The following is a 21697-nucleotide window of genomic DNA, read 5'->3' on the forward strand; positions in this document are numbered from 1 at the left end:
ACTTTGTATGTAATTTTCGGTGAGCTGGAGCTAATTACCCAAAATCCCATTGAAACAATGGTTTCGGTGAACGAACGACCTTCTGGAACGAAATGTGCTCGTTAACCGAGGGACCACTGTACTACAATATGAGTTTCAAATAATGATGTTAGTAAATGCCGATTCAGTGTATCAGTGATCAGTGTGACCACTGGGCCGTGAGTGGAGAGCATGGGGTGGTTAAGTGCATGACCTAACTGAGCTGTTTAGTGGCCACAGGTACAGTGATTCCTAAAAGAGTATTCGCGGTTTGGGCTTTTTGCGGGGGTTTCAGGAACGTAATTCCCGCGAAAAACACGTGATTACTATATGTCCGTTCACTAGAGCATCAGCGTGAGAACTGAGGGTGTGGCAGCCTTGTAGAGTGCCCAGAGAGGCATCTGGTTGGAACCATTACTCGCAAAACTTAAAATAGTGTGTATTTCCAAATGATGCACCAGATTTGATTCGCGTAAAATAGGAAAGATTCGCTTTAAATTGATGTTATCCTTAATTGTGGGTGTTGCTTTAAATCAATAATTTTAAATCAATTCACGTTAAACGACATCCTACTGTACACAAGTAAAATGTACCCCCCCTCCCCACCGGGTCCACAAATGTTATTCACAGATTTGGCGATTCATGGCCATTTTGAGAACCTAACCCCCACAAATTTGGGGAGCCCCCTGTACTCTCGATTTAACAGAATCTGATATAATGAACTCTCAATTTAGCGGAAGAAATTTTTTCTGTTATTTTTCACTCGATATAGTGAACTAGTTTGCTAAATCGAGATTAATTCCGTTAATATGCTTACCTTAAACTAGGGAGTTCGGTGTTTTTTTTTCTATAATTTCAAATTTTTTTCGAATTGATAGCCAGCCACCCTCTTTTGACTTTCTTTCCCACACCACTTCCTTTCTGAGACTTCTGAGAGACTTTCGGCATAATGCCAAGCACAGTAGTTAGTTGACGGAGATGTAGACCGAGAGGTACAGTAGCAGTAAACAACACACATGGTGGCAGCAGAACACAGATTGAGCAGATGTAAACAAACCCCACACACCAAGCAGTGCATTTTGTGTGGAATTTAAAGGAATCGCGCTCGATTTAATGGAAAAGGGTGGCTCAAATTAGTTCGTTGAATCAAGAAAATACTGTACATTGGTACTCTCTGTTCACCATAGAATGGCGACGCTGCCTCCGCCAATTCTCTAGCCACCTCCCCCAAACCACCAACCGCCCAGCCGTCCTCCCGCTCACTCATTAAGCCAGCTAACTTGTGTGTAAGGAAATGTCTATTCCTTTTATGTGTTTGCCCTTAGGACAATTATTTCTTTTACCTTTTTCACAATACAGTATGTATCTTGGTTGGTGTGTGCATGTATATCAGTAAAAATAAATGAAGAAATTTATGTATATTGACCCAAAAATGCGAGTTGAAAAGCAACACCTTGGCCCAGTAGCCTGGTTACAGAGACAAGTCTAACCTCGCTACAATACCGCCAGTGATGTTAACAGATGTAAATGTGAGAAGAAAGTTATCTGTAAATCTTCATATGTATCAGGTATTTGTAGATTGAAAAATAAATGTTGCAGGTATGCTTGTAAGAGTTCAGAAATTGTTACTGCTGAGCTACCATTGAAGAGTTGGGCGTCTGCTGTACAGACGTCAATTGTCTCAGGTTATTGTCATCAGTACAATACAGAGTAGTTATAGTTTGACCTTTTTTATTTACAATATTTAATTTTTAATTAATTAAAAATACTAATAATGTCAAAGTAAGCAATAACATATTTTAATTCTGGAGTTGGATTAGGTAGAATTTAGCCTACTGGAGACAGCAACGGGTGGATTCATTAGCTTGAGGGTGACTGCAACTTCATATATAGGACGGAGGCTGATTTTTTCACCAATTTTCAGGCAAAAAGTGGGTTTTATATGACGTGAAATACTGTATATGTGTGTGAAGCATGTTTAGTGTGAAGGCTAGTTAAGTGTTTATCATAGTATAACTGTTGAAGGGCCACTGCATCTGGGTCGGAGTGTGCTTCATAAACCCTGGCTCAACTGGTCAAGGGGCGGCTAGTAGTATTTACTGTACACTAGTGTAAACGCCTTGGTTAAGGACGTTCAGGTGACTGGCAAGTCGAAGGGAATAATTGAAACCCGCCTTTTGACACATTCAACATTTATTGATGTGGTCAAAACCTGCAGAGGAGATGTTCATAATATTACATGGTGATCCATCTGATACATAATTAGTTAGTCTCGCACAATTTTATTTTAATTACAATTTATTAAACATACTGACATAACTCAAAGTTCATAACTCTATTAATCTTAGCTTCGCTTCATTCTGCATTGTCTTATTACTCCGGGTTAGGCAGAAACGAGCAGGCGTAATTAGTCAACTATATTTCAGTACCGAGGGGTATGTCATCACTTATGCTGTACTTACAAGTGCGGGTCAGTGCAGATCAGTATGGTTTTCCAAGCGACAACAGTACTGCGTAAATTGTCCCAGCGCAAATTTTCGGACAGGATTGTGAGTCGGTGTTCATCAGTGCGAGCAGAAGGCTGGTCTTCACAGCATTGCTAGAGAGGGCGATCTGTCTCATGGCGGGGCGGGCAGCACCGCCACCAGTCGAAGACAGTCCACTCAGCAGAACCAGGACTTGTCTGTAAACACTTATACATCTGGCGAGGTCACAGGTCGAAAGATTTAATGGCATCACACGCCAGCATTGTAGCTGAAGCCAGCGGCAATAACACTAGTATGAATGTACTGTACCTGTGCCTCAGAATACTGTACTGGCCCCTTGGACAATTTACTGTAGGCTTTCCTAGGAGTTGTTTAGATAATTTTTTTTTTCTTTCAACAGCTTTAAAGAAGATCGTGTCGCTGTGCTTGGATTTGATTTAGCAGCTGCTCACTTTTTGGTTCATCGTGGAGGCAAAGTTCGTTTCAAAAATGCAACGATTTGGAATCAGAAAGATGAAAATGAGGAGTATGAACTGTCTCGCCATTATATCCCAAATATCTTTGTAGAAGAGATTGATGCTTCTGGAGTTGATCTCATATATGAAGGACTTGAATCTATGAGTAAGTAAGGAGTTTAGTATGAAATTTGAAAATAAATTGTACAGTACTTGACAATTATTTTTTTCTTCAAAATTTTTTTGTCCTATGGCTTTGCTATAGCACCCCATTTCTGGTGTTTCCTTCTATATATTTACTCAGTGATGCAACTCAATGTTTCTGTTTCATTAATCCCACTTAACCTAGCTCTCTCAATACAGTACTGTACACTGTATCTTTTTTGTAGTTTTATAATTTTTCCTGTATCATTATTTATCTCTTGATGTTTCCCATTTATTGTGTGCTCTTTTGGCTCCACATCTGAAAAAAGAGAATGATTGAATGCAATACATACCTTTCTGTGGCTGCAGAGATGATCTGTGAATCTTATCTATGGACTGTTATTCTATAGCCAGTGAGTCCCCCAACCAATGTGCATGTCCCACAGCAAAGTTCAACTGTTAAAAACAATCTTTTTATGTACTAAAGGATCATAAACCTGCTTAATATCTCTGATTTGAATCTAGAGTTGTCTTCATGACCAGGATGGAATATTCAAACTGTCTACAGGTCGGGTATCTCTTATCTGAAATTCCCAAATCCTAAATGCTCTGATATTCGAAGTTTTTTCTTTATCTTTCTTTTTTCTCGCGATACCCCATTTTAGGGTAATCACACCTTCGTTTGGGTGAAATTTAAGGTAAGCAAAAATTTGGCAATATCTAGGGTAATCAAGGATTTCTTGGGTTTTTATACCGGTACTCATATTTTAGGGTGATTACAGTACCTTGTAGTAGTAAGTAAATGAATGTTAAAGTAATATGACGTTGGACAGACTGGCTGTTTTTTTATTTTGTATAACAATTCTGCCTCTATACAACCTAGGTAAGTCTTCCATTAATGCAAAAAAGTATACACTTTCTTTTACATTACTATGAAGACTGGTATATATGATACTTTTAAAATACAATATAATACAGTACAACGTCGATATAACATGAAATTCGTCCAAGAGAGGTCGCTTTAAACCGAATTCGCCCTAAATCGAAGTGTTGTTTCAATGGAATACCTGTAATTTAGTTTGGTACTTGAGAGAAACAAAATACTAAAAAGACTAAGAGTCTACCCAGATGCACCTCAGCCCATCTCCTAGAATAAACAAAACATTGTTTTTTTGTAGTATTATGTTAAAACAAGCACTCATAAATCAACACAGCTAAAATTATGGGATATGAAATGGTCTGTTTACCAGGGATCAGCTGATGGGAAGATGAGGGTGGGGGGGAGGTGAGGTGATATGTTTGACAGTTGATGCCAAGGTCTAGTGCTTATTTATCTGTCCTTCAGAGTGACTTTTACGTTTTTCTCTTATAAAATGTCACTTAACTGACATGTTCTAATTAATTTTATTGCAAAGGGCTAAAAAAATTTATCTCTTGTGCAAAATATATGACATTTATATTCAAGTTATTTGCTGTTTGCAAAGATTCTAGTAATGCAAATTTTATTCTCCTAACTTTAGTCTGTGATATTATATAAGATAAAAACTGTAAGCCTATAACCATCCAACCCTGGCTGGGAAGATGGGGTAGGGGAGGAAGGTGACAGTGACATGTTTGACAGTTGGGGCTGAAGGTTTAGTGAAGTATTTATTTGTTTATTTATGTCCTTTAGATTGAGTTTTTTTTTTTTGCTTATAAAATGTCATAAAAGTGACCGGGGAGAATATATTTTACATTGCTGGAATTCTTATAAGATAGTGATTAATTTAATTATAAACTTGCTATAGTTTGCATTAGACATACAAATTTTAGTTTTAATTGGGGAACTTATTACAAATGGCTAAAAATTTTATCTTGTGTAAAATACCGTATTTGCCGGCATATAAGATGCACCACCGCATAAGACGCACCTCTATTTTACAAGGATATTTTGTGGATTTTTTTTTTTTTTTAGTTTCGTCATACAATTACTGAAAGTGATTTTAATGTGGTTTTGTACGGGAAAACATATGATTTTGTGCATGTAAATGCAATGTATACTGGAATCAAGTAGTTAATCATATTATTAAAATAAAGCAATAATAATGATATGCATTCCCAAGTGTGACCTTTTCATATCTTTTGTGTGGCTTTTTACCCTCTTTTTCCCCCCAAGACAATACAATTAACAAAGAGTTTTTATTTCTGTGGCAAAATAGTAGTATCCTTATAAATAAATTAATTGTTAACCATAAGTATATTACTATTATACCACAGAAATAAAAACTCTTTGTTTGTTTGTTTGGGGTATGTAACGAGTAGTGATTTTTTTTTCAATTGTATCGGAGTAAAAGTACTAGAAAACCATACTTAAGTAAAAGTGAAAATACAGGTACTAAAAATTTTTAGAACTTTTTAAAAAATAGTTACCCAAAAATGTTACTCAAGTAAATTTATTCGTTACTTTACAATTCTGGTCTTTCCCAAATTCATTCAGGACGGTTCTCCTTATTTATGGCATCAATATTTACAGCAGAGCTCTCGGGTATTTTACTTGCCCTCAAGATTATTTTACCCAACCTCATAGCGATTTTAAAATTTTTAGTGATTCTCTTAGTGCTCTCCAGGCCTTAGCTAGTGTCTCATCGCCCCATCCCTTAATTATAGATATTTTACAGTGGCTGTTTCTCATCCAATGTTGAGGGTGGAAAGTCAGTTTTTGCTGGGTTCTGGCCCATGTGGAGGAGAAGGGGAATGAACGTGCTGATGCTGTGGGGAAAGCAGCTTCTTCTTGCCCTGTGGCACATCATTCCTCTCTACCTGCCTCTGATATGAAGCCAATAATAAGCCTGCCATCCACTTGAGTTGGTAATGCAGGTGCAATGCTGTCGAAGCAAACAAGCTCCGTTACATCTACCCTGCATTGGGTATTTGGGGGATATCAGGGACCGTTATGCCGCTGCGAGATTGCTTTTGCCTGTCTCTGTATTGGCCACACACAGCCGACTCATGGTTTTTAAATGGAAAGGGCGCCCCCTTCCCCATTGTGATGACTGCCTGGTCTCATTGACTGTTCGACACCTCCTGGTGGATTGCCTCAGTCTCGGAGATCTTCATCGTAAGCACTTCTCCTAGTGTTGGGAAGGAGACGGGTCTTACTCTGTCTCTTTGGTGCTTGGGGTAGCATGGAAGCTGACGTCCTCTCCTTCGTGGAAGAAGCCAGTCTTCTACACAAGCTTTGAGCTTTGTCTATTAATGTTTAAATGTTTTGTTTTGTTTTTATGAAAGTTCCATGATATTTGTTACTTATATTTTACCCTTACATTATTTGATTTTGGTCTTTTAAGCCTTTACCCTGTATTTTAATTCGGCGACATATGACCTAAGCTGTTGTGTCGCCAGGGTTGTAACAACCACAATCAATCAATTAAAAGGAATAAACTTTTATTTGTGTGTGAGAGCAAGAGGGAATGCCACGTGTGATGCAGCTAGTGTCTGTGCAAATGGCGGCTGTGTTATACTTTCATCTTGCTTTTTGTTATTAGATTTAGCTGCATATTTTCATAGCGATAGTGAACTGATTTAATGTTTTGGGGTATGCTATTGGGGATTTCTTTGTCAATAGGGAACTGAACCCTATTTTTTCCACATGTTCTTTTATTCACTACGTATATGAAAATTCACCAAACAATTGGTGTTTCAGGAACTTAACCCATTTGTGTAGCAATTAATGCCTGTAATAAAATTATAGTACTGTATAATGAAACTTGTCTTACCTAAAACATATGCTGTATGATGGGATTGCATGACAACAATTAAGTCAAGATTGTCAGGAGGAATTCCACACCACATACCATTCCCAACAGCTGGTATACAGTTAGCTTCACTTATACCTGATACAGTGGCTGACACGTTCTCCGAGATGTGACAATTATGTGTTTGCATACAACGTAGTATATCTCTAGCTGAATGTTTTGAGACAACCTCTTAATAGCTATGAAACTAAGGTGTTATGCATGTAATCCTCCTCTACATCACACTGCTTGGTGAGCTTTCTGGATTTTCTGCACAAAAACTTGCAGAAATGTAAGACATCACTGGCCGTTGCCCTTGTGGACTTCAGGGAGGCCTTTGACCTTGTTGATCACTGCACTGTTATCAACAAGGCTATTGCACTAGGGCTGCCCACCAACCTGGTCTCATGGCTCACTGATTTCTTGAGCGGACGTCGCCAAGCAGTGAGGTATCAGGGCTTGGTCTCTACATTCCAACACCTCACCTACGGTGTTCCCCAGGGGACCAACATGGGACCACTGTGCTTCCTCATCCTGATCAACGACGCTCTATCGGACACTCCTCACAGGTGGAAGTACGTGGATGAATGCACTGTGGGGGTTTCAGTGGACAACACCGCACCAGACTACTCATCGCTCCAAGGCACCCTGGACAGGCTACAGGCATGGACTACGGAGAACAAGGTCACCATCAACCACACCAAAACCGTAGTCATGCACATCAATACCGCCACCACTCCAGTGCAAGCCCCAGCAGTCACAGTGGGTACCCATCCTCTCCAGCTGGTGCAGTCTGTCAAACTCCTGGGTGTAACTATAGACAACAAACTTGACTGGAAGGCCCATGTAAATAACACAGTCAAGGCAGCCTCGTACCGTCTATACATGCTACGAAGACTTAGGTCACTTGGGACACCCACGCCAGAGCTGAGGACCATCTACAACGTCTTTATTCTCCCCAAACTAACGTATGCATCACCAGCCTGGTTGTCTTCTCTCAACTCCACCCAACAACGTCAGCTAGAGAAGGTACAGAAAAGGGCCTGCAGAATCATGCTCGGTGCAGAATACTCCGGCTACATCAACGCTCTCTCCACCCTGGAAATGCCATCCCTCAGTGACCTCCACCACCAAGCACTGGAAAGGTTTGGCCGTGGACTACTGCACCACCCTCGCCATCGCCACCTCCTGCCACCTGCAGCCCCCTACCCAACTCACGCAGTCCGCCACTACAACAAAATTCAGCCCATAAGAGCCCGCACCAATAGATATAAGAATAGCACCATCCCGTCTATTGTTAAAATAATAAACAACTCCTCATTTATGTACTGTACAGCCCTGTAAATGTATTCAATGCATATTACATCATTATGTCTAAATCAAATGTAAGTCTGTATATTTTCAGCCACCGGCTGCAACTCTGTTAATAAACCGTTTATTATTATTATTATTATTAATTTATGAATGTTGCTGTGAATATTTAAGGCAGGAGATTAAATTCCAAGATTTTTCATATCAGTGAATTATCAAATGATATTATATGTGGAATTTAATAGGAATCTATTGAAGATGAAGTGTACTGCACTTACTATGGATATCATTTGGTTATGAAAATTTGTGATAGCTGTTTTGGTATCACATTAATTGTTTTAATTAAGTTCTGGAACTCTTTAAGTGGCTGGGTTTGATGTAAACACTTACAGCTGTTTTCTTGGGTTTATTGTTGAAGCAGCTATATACACAGATGTAATCTGAGAGAAAAAACTCTGAATTCTCTCCAGAGAAGTGTTGTGAATAACGCTTTGAGATAACACTTGAGTTACGTGTCTGACTTCCCTGTTCAAGTGGTAAGAATCTTCTGGCCTCTCTCTGTCTGAGAGAGGCGTGGGAGTGAGTCAGCTGTTTTGATAAATCAGCTGACCTGCACTCGACCTTTGAGATTGTTGCAAGCCAAGTGTTTGTCTCCAACAACAGGTTGACTCACTTGTTGAATAACTTGGTAAATAAGTTGGTGTTATTAATTTGGGTGAATATTTACATAAAACAAAGGTGCTGTTACAAATTTAGGTACAAGTACTGCATATAACAAATTTTACATGAAAGTTTTAGTGACTATCTTAATCTCTTCAGGGAATCTACAGCACCTAAAATGGCTCAGTGTTGCCAACTGTTCAAACATAGATGACTGGTGTATTGACCGGATCTGTTGCCAGTATTCCAATTCTCTTGAGCACCTTGACATCAGTAACTGTCCCAAAGTGACTGAGCGTGGTATAACAGCCTTAGCACGGTTGAGGTAAGTTGTTAATTTTGATTTGCATGGCATCAATTATCTAGTGTGGTAAGGAGATTATGAAGCATTAATACTCCAAGCATGGGCCCAGAGTAGTTAAAAATAAGAACGTGTTTACATCAGGAAGGAGATTTACCGAGTTTCTTATTTAAAAATCACTGCAGTTAAAAGCAAAAAATCTTTGATGACACCCCTTTCAGCAATGGCGCCATCACTAAAGACGCCCACAAACTCTCGTTTACCATCACGTTTCAAAATACCCAGATGTACAGCTAAATGAAAATACTCCTCATAATTTCTTTAGCCTCGGGTGGTACTTACCTCCACCACAGCCAGGCTGGGAAGATTGTGTTGAGGATTTGTTTGGCCCAGGCTAGTGACTTTTGAAATTTACTTGCCCTGACTTTTTTTTTTTTGCTTGCCCTGTTAGTGTTGCTTAGGAAATTTACTAACCTCTATTTTTTCTTTGCCATGAGGGTCTGACACTGACAGTGTTTGTCATTTGTAATTTTTCTAATAGAATTCAACACTAGATAACTCAAGTGACTCGGTGTAATTTGTAAAGGAATATCATAAGTGCATAATTTCATAGCATTGTTTCAAACTTCTTAATATTTTGCAGGTACAGGATATCCCTATTAGCTTGAACATTTGGTGCAGGACCCTAAAAAATTACCCTATCCCCGAATTCTTTACCAGTTACTGGGAGAAGTTTCTGAGTATTTAAACATGACATCTTGCACAGACGGACACTCGCCCACTTCCCAGAACGATTATGGGTGCTGGGATGTTTTCCTTGAGTCTAAAGTACCGGAGTCCGTAAATGCAGCTCTAATTAAATTAGAAACTCCATTTCTATACTATAATAATCCAAAATAGTTTATCGAAAAGTTTGGTGAAATATATTTACTGTATATTAAAAACTAAAAATCTATTTGATACGAGCTTGAATAAAGCTGTGTACAGACTGGTATTTTCCACTCACATGGAGCTGTGGGGGATTAGTGGTTCATTTTGCTGACCTTCTGATGGCATGTCAGGTCACACTTTCTTGGGTGGGGGATTAGTGGGTCTCATTACCTGAAGATGTCTTGAATAAAGACGAAAGCTTAAGTATTTTTAGGGAGAAATCTGAAAAGTATAAGTATAAATAACCAATGATGTATCCCTTCAACATTACATTACATAACATTTTAGAATATAGAGTTAGAAAGCAGAGTGGTGTGGTTAATTAGAGAGATGGGGTGGAAAGAAGTGGTAACATACACCGGTGTTGCCAAGCGCTCCACTACAGCTGATTTTAACTCGCCACCAGGCAGTCACACAACAAAACCCTCACTCTGGATGCTATTTTAATTCCAATGTGTGTGTGTGTGTGTGTGCGTGCATGCGTGTGGCTGCATTATGTTAGTGTTAAGGTGCAAGCACTGCTTATATCCTCTCGCTTTCAGCTACCACTGCTGGCTAGCCCTCGTGGCAAACAGGAAAGCAACTTGCATAAGTCATACCCTGCCAGTACACAGCCCATTCACCAAAGACTCAATGCTGTGGCTCCTTGTGGCAACACACGGTAATTGGGTGCCTCGTGGGCAAGGCTTCCACAAAGCAAAACCTTGAATTCCCCAAACTAACTTGATAATTTCCCAAGAATGAATAATATTTTCCTAAATTTTTTTTTATCTAAATTTAATTATTATTATGCATTATATTATTTTTGTTCAATCCAGATTGCACCATCTAGCTTTATACTATGTAAATGCCTAGCATTAACTCGCCAGGCCACTATACATGCAATTAAAACATCTAATAATTACTTAAATACGTAATATTAGGAGGACATGTTGCTACCTCGCATTTAATTGCAATTCTCAAAACCCCCTACCCCACCCTCCACCACACGCATTGCTACTGTCATCTTCTTGCCTGGTGAATCAGCTGTAAATACGCATAAGGAAAGCTCCGCTAATTTGTGTTGTAATAGCTGAAATACTAAGTGCCACGAGGATTTTATATTTGGTATTTATACATCTTAGCACGTTGAGGAAATCGAGTGACTTTTATTTTGTTTATGTCTCTCAGATATTGTGTTTGGGTAATTTTTTATACAGTCTGGTCAAGCACCATGGTGACCACGACTCATCCTCTATCTAGGAAGACAGTAGATCTTTAGTAACTAATATCCTCTACTTTCAAGTCACTCAGTGAATGACGTTGTTTTTCTCCCTTCCGGGCTCGTCTTCACTGAAAGAATATATATATAGATATATATGTATATATACTGTACTGTATATAAAATTTTTCTTTGTCCCAATTATACACGTGCAAGTCTGAACACCATCCCTCTCCCTCTTCTCATGTTCGTTCACAAAACTTTTCGGGCTTCCGCCCTGGGTTTTCTAATTACTCTCAGCATGCAGGCCAGAGTTAAGTTTTTCTCTTCATAACTCTATTTTATTCATGTCCTCAGTAGCGGGTTCAGCCTTTCCAGGCGAACTTTAGCGAGGCTGCTAGTCTTAGTGATCCTTCCGGACGGTGACCACCGGTCTTACTAGCAATCTAGAGTTATGGTGGGATGAACCTTCAGTATGGGTTATATGAGAACCATTCAGGGTGGAATTCTCAACCCAATACATCTTGCTAGAGTAATGGTGAACGATGTTAACCAATGGAGCGCTATGTAGCAGCTCAGCACTGTCAACCCTTCCGGGTGACTTGATGCTCACTCAGGCATTATCACTCAAGCTAATTAATTGAAGGGATGATGTCTGTGCACCCTGATTGGCAACAAATAGAGAACTTGATGATCCTTCAAAATATAAGTTTTCTAAAATTAAGTTAGCTTGATCAAGAAATAAGTTCATTGAGCTGAGGGATAATTGAGATAAGAAAAGGGAGAGGTGTATGATATAGTGAGTTAGTTGCTTATGATTGTCACACTGGTGACTTATATAACAATAAGAAATATTAATACAATGTGACACATGGTGTTCCTCCTAGTTTAGATGAGTGATGTCCAACTGGAGGATGAAGGACAGTTGTCTGAACTGCTAGATGATGGAGGAGACCATGGAATTGTCCCTGGGGAACTAGTGTTGAGTGAGGAGCTACAAGGACTGGAGAGCTCAGTTCATACACTACATACAAGGAAATGTCCGTCAGTAGTAGTAGTTTCACCCAGGACCCAAGGGGACCATACTACATGTAATTATCAAGGATGTAGAGCCACTTGGATTACCAAGTTAGATCCTTATTTGGCTTGCATAATTCATAGCAGCTGTGTCTCAGACAACTTGTTTTCACCATTGAATTGTGCAGTTTGTTATTGTTCGTGTTCTGGGTAATAAGTTCAATATACAGGAGCGAACACAAACACCTGTATAGATTTTGTAGGTTCGATTTACTGGATAAGAGATATGTACACAAGGGGAGTAGCGCTCTTCAACCTGTCTGCTGGTCAACTGCTCTATAGGCGACGTATGGCAAGTGACACATTAACAGCTTCCATATGTCGCCAGGCACATTAATTAAGCATGTGGGACATGGTAATTACATTGCCACATGCTGCTAGCTAGGCTGAATAAATAATATATATAAATGGAGCACATACATAATATACATACATAATATATAATACAGCATACATAATATACATACATCTCCCTCCCCCCTATACGCTCATAGCAAAGTCTTGAGCGGACCTTTTCTTTTGGATCCGTTCTGAGCGTCGAGGGACTTGATCACTGGGAAGGGTATGGGACTCAACACTGGTGGCGAGGTCAGCAGAAGGCAGCATTGTTGCGGTGGTTCCTCCACCGCCGACCACTGGTAATACTGGTAGTCCCCGTATTTCTGAGAGACCATACTTCTTCTGTCCCAGCGTAGGGAGGTGCGAGGTCCTGAACGAACAGGTGCCGACCTCAACCTGGGGAAGAAGCAGGCGTGATGCGTTGTAGTGGGTAACTGACGTCTTGAACCGTTCGGCGGCGATCACAATCCTCTGTCTTAGCCGCCCTCGCGGGAAGAGTTGAGGGTGAGCAGGGACAGAAAACCGAAGGCGTCCGCCACAAAACCTGGGCAGGCGTCCGGTGTGGTTAGGTGTGTTCGCGAGTTCAAAGACCCTGATCGAAGGCCTGGTATTATATTCCCAGAAGGGGCCACCGCAAGGATGGGCAAGGATTTGACGGCACTCAAGCGTCAACCGTTGGACTCACAGATGGGGCGATGACTTAACCGTGCGGACTCCCCCATGATGAGAACTCAGCAAAGTCGGCTCGCCCAGACACAGGTCCTCCGATGGTTGTGGCGTGCAAGAACGCCCGTCCGGAAATAGTGGCTGGCTTTGCTGATGGTGGCGGCAGAAATGACTGTCATTACCGCCTTGATGACAACGTAACCGGTGCAGCGATAACAAGGAAGAACTTTCTGACTAGAAAAAAAATCATTAAACCCCACAGACTCAAAGGGCCGGGTGGGGTTGTCGTCACTCACTAAGGAGTTCCTGCTGCTGTGGCTGGGTTTGTAGTGCATTGGCGGGGCTCTTTTACACCTGGACATTGGAGATCTTTCGAGGGTTGATGCAGGCTGAACACGAGTCTGTCTTACTGCGCCATTTGTTGTCTCGGCTCCCACAATGACGACTGTCGTGGGCCAGGCAAAGGCGTGGAGATTGTAAACAACAGGACAACTACTGAGGTGTGCACTGGCCAGAAAATAAGTGGGGCAGCAGCAGGGTAGTTTACTGCTCCCTTGGTACACCTGTTGGTATTTTACCTCAAGAATCGGTGTTGGGGAGTCCTGGGAGATGATGACCCAGCTCTTGGCAATGTGTGGGACTGACAAAGAATTGGAACCGTGTACGTCAATCCAGGCGGCATGACCCTGTTGCTTAGGTGACATAGCCGCCAGGCTGGGGCCATCTGTGAACCATCTGCGTGGCGCAGGGGGTCCTTGAAGCGGTCTGGTGTTGGCGGAAGGCTAAGCTTGCAAATGCTGGGACCCGATGACCCCGTGGCCTCAGCTTGCCGGTGTCGGGCAGCATCTGAACAGGATAGCAGCACATTGCGTGCAAGGTCACAATGGCGGCGCTGGCGTGCTGGGGGCTTTGGTCCTGGAGCGAGGAGTACACCCTCTAATATGGGTCGGGCTTTGTCCAGGGTCGTCGTGCCTCCTGATTCCCACAGCAACTTCAATAGGCTGACCCTCCACTAGTAGAGCACTGAAGCTTTATGACCTTCTGTCCTTGGGTTGTCGTTAAACAACACTTGTCCTGTAGATGGCCCAAACGACCACTTTTACATTGCACTGGACGTATAGCTGGGCACGTCCATATGGTGACCAGTGGCCCGCCTGATCACAACTGTTGCAGGTAGACTCAGCAGCTGGACACACCTGTGTTCTGTGCTGCTTACCACAGTTGTTACAAAAATGAACCGGGCGTGGGCCGGCGTGGTGGGCGTGGGAGGCAGACCGCCTTCTTATGCGGGACACCGTAGCGTACAACTGTAGGGGGCTTTCGGATGGCAGAGGTAGCACTAACTAAAGCCTCATGGAGCTGACTTATATCATCAAAACATCCTTGAGAGAGAGAGGTCGAGGTGAGGCGTTGGACAAGCTCCTCGTCCTTAGCACCCGTAGGGATACTTGCCTGCTTCAACTGGGTCCTCACATTGCTGGTGGTGGCCTGGGCTTTATCTACCCTCTTCCGAGGCTCTGTAAGTCATTACACCAAAAGGCATGAAATCTGCCCTCCATCATCTGCAGCTAAACAATTCCCTCCTGGCACAGAACTTCAATTCCTGCTGTCCTTTGAGGGTGTGCCGTTGTAGAATAGCCAGTACACTCCTCTACAGACAACGAACCGGAGGTACCGCAACATGTTTAAGACAGCTGAATTTCAGGACGAGCACATACGCGGCTGGATGAGTTGATTTGTGGGCTGCTGACAAACTGGAATCCACCATTGGCAAATAATCAGTCCATAATACGCCATTCACGAAGTCTGGAAATTCATCAGGCTTCAAGATGGGCGGTGTTTGAGCTGCTGCTTTAGGTGAGAGGCTGGTGGGCGTGAAGAGAACCATTGATGAGGTATCTGAACCAGTCAGTACCGAGCAGTGTTAGAAACCAGGGCTTGGTTAACAGTGAGAATATCAGGCTTCAAACCATTTTTATCTTCCAATCCTCGTTGGTGGTCCTCTCTCTGCCTCTCGCGCCGTCTGTGTTCATCCGCCCGTATCTGTTAGCTTACATCCTCGCGCCTTTCATCTCTCATAAGCTTCATTAAAGCAATTGTCTCTGGAACAACGCTGAATATCGAGGTGAAGGGCGCTCGCAGAATGTTATTAGGCCTGGAAGCGTCATGGTCAGCCTGGTCATCCATCTCTCTTTGAGCTATCATCCGACTTCAGGTCATCCGAGGCGTCGGCTCATGACTCATAAGGCCGCGAGACATAACTTCCCTTCATCCACTGGCTTCAATACCAAATCAGTGTTGACGGTCCAGCCGTGGTATCAACAAGATTTCAGTAAAATTGATAAATACACAGATAATTAGATTATATATATAAATATATATAAAATCGCATGATCCAGTGTGTGTGTGTGTGTGTAGCCTTGTATAAATGAAACAGTCCTGAGAGCTGTGGGAGGTGGGAATCAGCCAGGGCGCAATTTTGCCCTCTGAACATGATGAGAGAAGAAGGATGTGAAAAGCTACTCACACGAAATGCCAGAACATGCCGTCTGGCAGGAATCGCTGAGAACAAGGTCACACATATCGCTGAAAACACACAATGCGCACTAAACACTTTTTGAAAATCACTGTCACTGGCCTGCTCAAAGTTGCACAATTCTTGAGGTGGCTGGCCAGTTGGTTAATACGAGAGTCATAAGCGCTTAAAATTTTACTGTCACTCGTAATTATCCAGTAAAACCGGTTCACTGCGCCATGTTCGTGTTCTGGGTAATAAGTTCAATATACAGGAGCGAACACAAACACCTGTATAGATTTTGTAGGTTCGATTTACTGGATAAGAGATATGTACACAAGGGGAGTAGCGCTCTTCAACCTGTCTGCTGGTCAACTGCTCTATAGGCGACGTATGGCAAGTGACACATTAACAGCTTCCATATGTCACCAGGCACATTAATTAAGCATGTGGGACATGGTAATAACATTGCCACACGCTGCTAGCTAGGCTGAATAAATAATATATATAAATGGAGCACATACATAATATACATACATAATATATAATACAGCATACATAATATACATACAGTTATGATCAAATTTTTTTAAATTATTCAAGCTGCAGGAGATAAGGAAGAATTAATGCAGATCCAAATTAAATAGATGGAATAAGGCCTTGAAGAGTAAATTTCTAAATGTAAAACACTGGAAAGATCCCAAGTTCACAGAAAGTTTAGGTAAGAGACTTAATACCCAATTAGACCAAACCTGCTTCTGCTAAGAAAAGTAGATTATTGGATATTCTAGATAATGAGGCAGTAGGAAAATTACAAGAACCTCTACCTAGTCAGCCCGATTTTAGTGGATTTCAGGATCAGGATGAGGAAGTTGGCTCTAATCATAGTGTTCAGTCACTAGAGCAGGGAGAACCTGTTGAGACTGACTTCATCCTGTCCCCATTTTGGCAACCACTTCCTTAGTATCCTTTAAAACTGCGAGAACCCCTTCACTATTACAACTGTCACTCCAAGCCAGTTTTTCTACCCTTTTCTGAGCAGGACCAGTGAGAAATTTTAGAATATAGTTGACTGACCCTCTACCCTTGTAGCCAAGCAACCTTATGTTACGCTTGGCCTCAGCTATCCACTCACCTACATTAATTTGGTCTAAATTATCAGGAGTCCCCGAAAAAGTCCTGAGCCTCATCTCATGGGCTACCACTTGAGGGAAAACATCAACATGGTCCTCTTTGTGCATAGGCTCACCCCTCTGTTCAGACTGTGAGACCCCAGTTTTCATCTTAACACTCTTAGTGGGACTGCTCACCCCCTGTTCCATCTGGTTTGTGAGTCTTTGCACTTGATTACATAAGGGTAGGATACTTTGATGATACAATTCACTTATCTCCGAGCTTCTCAAGTCGATCAAATTCTCCTCTGGAACGTGATGTGGGGATGGGTAACTCATGCTTGGCTGCTTCCAGATTCGTCCTCCTCTGTGTAGGTAACTGCTTCACCGGTCCAAGCTCTCTCCTCCGCTGTCGATCCTCTGGAGGCGGTGGTGCCGTGCTCCTCCCCGGGTGATTTTGGCTATAATAACTACTGCCTGGGTGCTGCTTGTTCTTTGCTCTATAGGGGTCAATCTCTACTTACTCATGCAAGCAATTGTATACTCCGCATCTCCACCAAGTGTAGCAAAGCACAAAGCAGGGATATGACACACCCTTGTAGTTTTCTCTCATTTATTTACTCTAGAAATCACCTGAGAAGGAAAAGGCTGGGACCTAGATCAGACATAACTAGTTATTATACATTATTACGTTATACTTACAAAACAAGCATCAACTGTTGTCATATTCACATATTGGTACCACACAGTAGTAGGAATTAAACAATAAATAATAAACCCAACCCACCAGCATAACACAGGGGAGTGGCTGCTGTTGTCGACTTACTCCAGGGTGAATGTCTGTAGAGCAAAGCTAGAATTAGCCTTATTCTGGCTTACAGACTACCTTCACAAGATCATCACATTCTTTATATAACATTTATTATGCTCAATCTATCAAACACACCCTATCAGAGCAAGAAATACATGGGACACACCTATTACTGGGCCCACCCGATGCATCTTTGTTATGTAAACAACGCCGTAGCGTCTCTCCACCCCGGGCTGGGATGCATTCGCTCCTGCGCAAATTCCATTTCAAACCCACAAAATATATTTAGGTTTTCCTCCTCGGAGCTTACAAAAATACATATCCATATCAATAATATTCTAAATCACAAAATAATTCTCTCTCGAGTTCCTCATACCACATACAGTTGTACCCCACTTAACGCGGTCAATAGAACCCAGAGGGTCCCGTGTTAAGTGAAATCCGCGTTAAGTGAACAACAGAACATATGGGATTAATTCCAATAGAAACCGGCCCGACCCCCAAACTCCACTTTTTGAAGACACATAACTATGTTGTAGTAAAAATAACATCTTAATTTTATGATGGTACATGCACACAATTAATACTTAAGAGAAATAGAGAAATACAGTCGCCAAGTTAATGTCCATTCAAATAATGGACTCAACTCCCTCCCCCTCTCACACTACACTGCCGGCTCTTCCCTCTCTGAGAAATTTTTTGGGGAAAACCACTAAATTTTAATAAATAATACCTCAAACTAAAGTTAGGATAATACAATTGACATTGCTGGATTCCTTGTAAGACCAGGAATATTTTGAATATAAATGTCATATATTTTGCACAAAAGATAACATAGTTACTCAGAAAATTTTTTTATCTAAAATTTGTATGTCTAATGCAAAATATATGATGTTTATATTCAAAATGATCACCAAATTATAAGAATTCCAGCAATGTAAATTATATTCTGGCCGGGTAATTTGTATGAATTTTATGAGCTAAAACAAATATCTTCAGTTAATAAAAAAAAAAATCTTCAGGACACTATCTGTCAATCAAAGTACCCCACCTTGCCTTCCTCCTCTTCCAACCGCGCGGTCAGTCCCAACCCTCCCCCCCACCCCCCACCAATCATCCCTTCCAGAGAAGAGTGGGTGAAAAATTTAGATTTTAACATTTTGTATTAAATAATACCTCAGATTAAAGTTAGGATAATATAATTGACATTGCTGGATTCCTTGTAAGACCAGGAATATTTTGAATATAAACGTCATATATTTTGCACAAAAGATAACATTCTTACTCAGATTAAACATTTTATCTAAAAATTTTATGTCTAATGCAAAATATATGATGTTTATATTCAAAATGATCATCAAATTATAAGAATTCCAGCAATGTAAATTATATTCTGACCGGGTAATTTGTATGAATTTTATGAGCTAAAACAAATATCTTCAGTTAATAAAAAAAAAAAAATATTCTTCACGGGGTAACAGATGGTCGGTCGGTCCCTCCCTCCCCCCCACCCCCCACCAACCGTCCCAAGGAGATGTGTGGGAAAACCAGAATACTTAACTTTTTTGTAATAAATAATACCTCAAACTAAAGTTAGGATAATATAATTGACATTGCTGGATTCCTTGTAAGACCAGGAATATTTTGAATATAAATGTCATATATTTTGCACAAAAGATAACATAGTTACCCAGAGAAAAAATGTTATCTAAAATTTGTATGTCTAATGCAAAATATATGATGTTTATATTCAAAATGATCACCAAATTATAAGAATTCCAGCAATGTAAATTATATTCTGGCCGGGTAATTTGTATGAATTTTATGAGCTAAAACAGGCAGTCAGGCAGGGTGGCGGGTGGGGCAAATCTAAAAATAGCGTCTCGAGCCGGACACTCACCGCGTATATGTGGAAAAAATCCGTGTTAAGTGAAAGTTCAGCTCTGGCGAGGCACCGCGTATATGATAAAACGCGTTAAGTGAAAACGTAATACTGTGTGTAAGTGAAACCGCGTTAATGGCGGGGTAATACTGTGTGTGTGTGTGTGTGTGTGTGTGTGTGTGTGTGTGTGTGTGTGTGTATATATATATATATATATATATATATATATATATATATATCACTGCAGTGCTAGAGAGTTGCTGTGTGGTGAGGAGCTTGTTATGCGGAGGTCTTGTCTGTTTGAGAGCGCTGGGTAGAATCGACTTCACGGCGAGGCTGTGGGCTAATATACGAGTCCACCGGAAGTAAGCGTCGCTGCTTGGCCGACCCCACGCATTCAGACCGCTAGGCTTGTCAGAGAAACTCACCACGGGATCGGCTGATCAGCGACTAACGGCAGTGGCAGTTGTAGGGGAGAGTATTCACTACAGTATCTTCTTATCTTGAATGGTCCCAAATTGGCCAAGGAACTCAGGGTTGGGAGTATGCAGTCCCATGTGGACAGAATAAGGTTAGAGGGACTAAAGCTGTAGAATTAAAGCTCCATTTTGACTAGCCTCACGGGATTTATATGGATTCAACTGGTTGAGAAGATTGCAATGTATCCATTAGGGTAATGTCTCCTGCTATCATGAATTGCACACCTTGTGATATTGTTCACTGTTGTGATATGCTCAGAGTGGTATGTGTAAGTCATACATAAGTCTTTCTTGTTCCCTCTACCAGAGAATAGGATTTTGTACTCCAATCCTTAATCTTCGGAGTAGAAATTAGGTTTGATTAATGACTAAGTATTATCTAATGTTAATTATGTTTTTTGTTTTGTTTTCAGAAGACTACAGAATCTTCAGCTTAATGGATTAGATGGTATAAAGAATATAAAACTTCTCTGCTTACTCCTTGAAGATGTTCTTCCTAATCTACAGATTGAGGGAATTCAATATATGGATTCAAAGCAAGAGCAGCAAACATGATTAATAATAGTATTGTAATTCATTTAACTCATGTTATAAAAATAGTAATAGTGTACAGTACTGTATTTATAATATAATGTAATTTAGGTCACCACAGTAGTGAGGGCACAATTGACATTTTTTTAAAATAGAGAAAAAGGTGACTTTCGAGAAACACTCATCAGCACATGTGGGGGCCTACCTGCCTTGCTGGTAGTAATTTTTTTGGTCATAAGACTGGTATATGCCTTACCTTCTTTACAAAGCCTTTTTGCAACAATACTTTTCCTTGTGTGAGGCCTGCACAGACGTTTATGGCCCCGTGATGGCCCAGCCTCAGGTTCACTCGCCTCACTTTCACTCACAGCAGGTGCTGGGTCATCCACATACGACACACTTTGTGATCAAGGAAAACTTATCAAAACTTGCTGTAGTGGTAACTCGATTTCGGGCACGGTGGCATTTGTGCCCTTACTACGGCGGTGGCTTCACTTTAATATTGAATAAAAAGTTGTTACTCACATCACACTGTGACATCCATGTGATTCAAACACCATGATACCACATATATAACATTTTTAGTATTGTAACCTTTGGGTTATCATGAGTGGCCTTCAAGAGAATCTGTCTGTCCTCTGGCCAATGTGACACGTTCAACTGCTTAGCCTGGCAATCACCGGGGATGGGCAGAACCTCTTGCGCAGCCCTCATGGGTCACATGTGTTATGCCATTCCGAGATTGTGTCATCATATCTCGGAATTATGCAGTTATTGCCCATCACAGTTTCATAGCAGTGACAACGCAGAAAAAGTTATTCAGGTAGCGACCATTGTAAAACTGATCTTTAGCCATATCAGAGTGGTAAATGGTTTTAATTTTTTAACATCATAAAACTGATTAAGCAAATATTGATTCATCGCATTACGGTCTTTGCCTGTAGTGTAGTGACAGGCACACTACCTGACTTACAAAGTAGCCAGATTGTCTGTGCAGAAAGTGAAA

At 41.1% G+C, this 21697-nt stretch overlaps 1 protein-coding gene across 12 annotated transcripts in view; it reads left to right on the forward strand.

Moving 5' to 3' along the window:
• Positions 1 to 21220, forward strand: part of LOC121879020 (distal membrane-arm assembly complex protein 2-like) — a 55560-nt gene extending 34340 nt beyond the window's left edge. For all 12 annotated transcript variants that reach the window (XM_042385478.1, XM_042385477.1, XM_042385479.1 and 9 more), the window contains 3 exons: positions 2905 to 3125; positions 9007 to 9172; positions 20574 to 21220. In XM_042385478.1, the coding sequence (XP_042241412.1) occupies positions 2905 to 3125; positions 9007 to 9172; positions 20574 to 20715 (529 nt within the window). In that variant the 3' untranslated portion in view covers positions 20716 to 21220. The remainder of the gene's footprint in view (positions 1 to 2904; positions 3126 to 9006; positions 9173 to 20573) is intronic.
• The last annotated feature ends 477 nt before the right edge of the window (positions 21221 to 21697 follow it).

This window comes from Homarus americanus, unplaced genomic scaffold (assembly GCF_018991925.1).
Source record: "Homarus americanus isolate GMGI-L3 unplaced genomic scaffold, GMGI_Hamer_2.0 scaffold4060, whole genome shotgun sequence".
In the NCBI taxonomy this organism is placed as follows: domain Eukaryota; kingdom Metazoa; phylum Arthropoda; class Malacostraca; order Decapoda; family Nephropidae; genus Homarus; species Homarus americanus.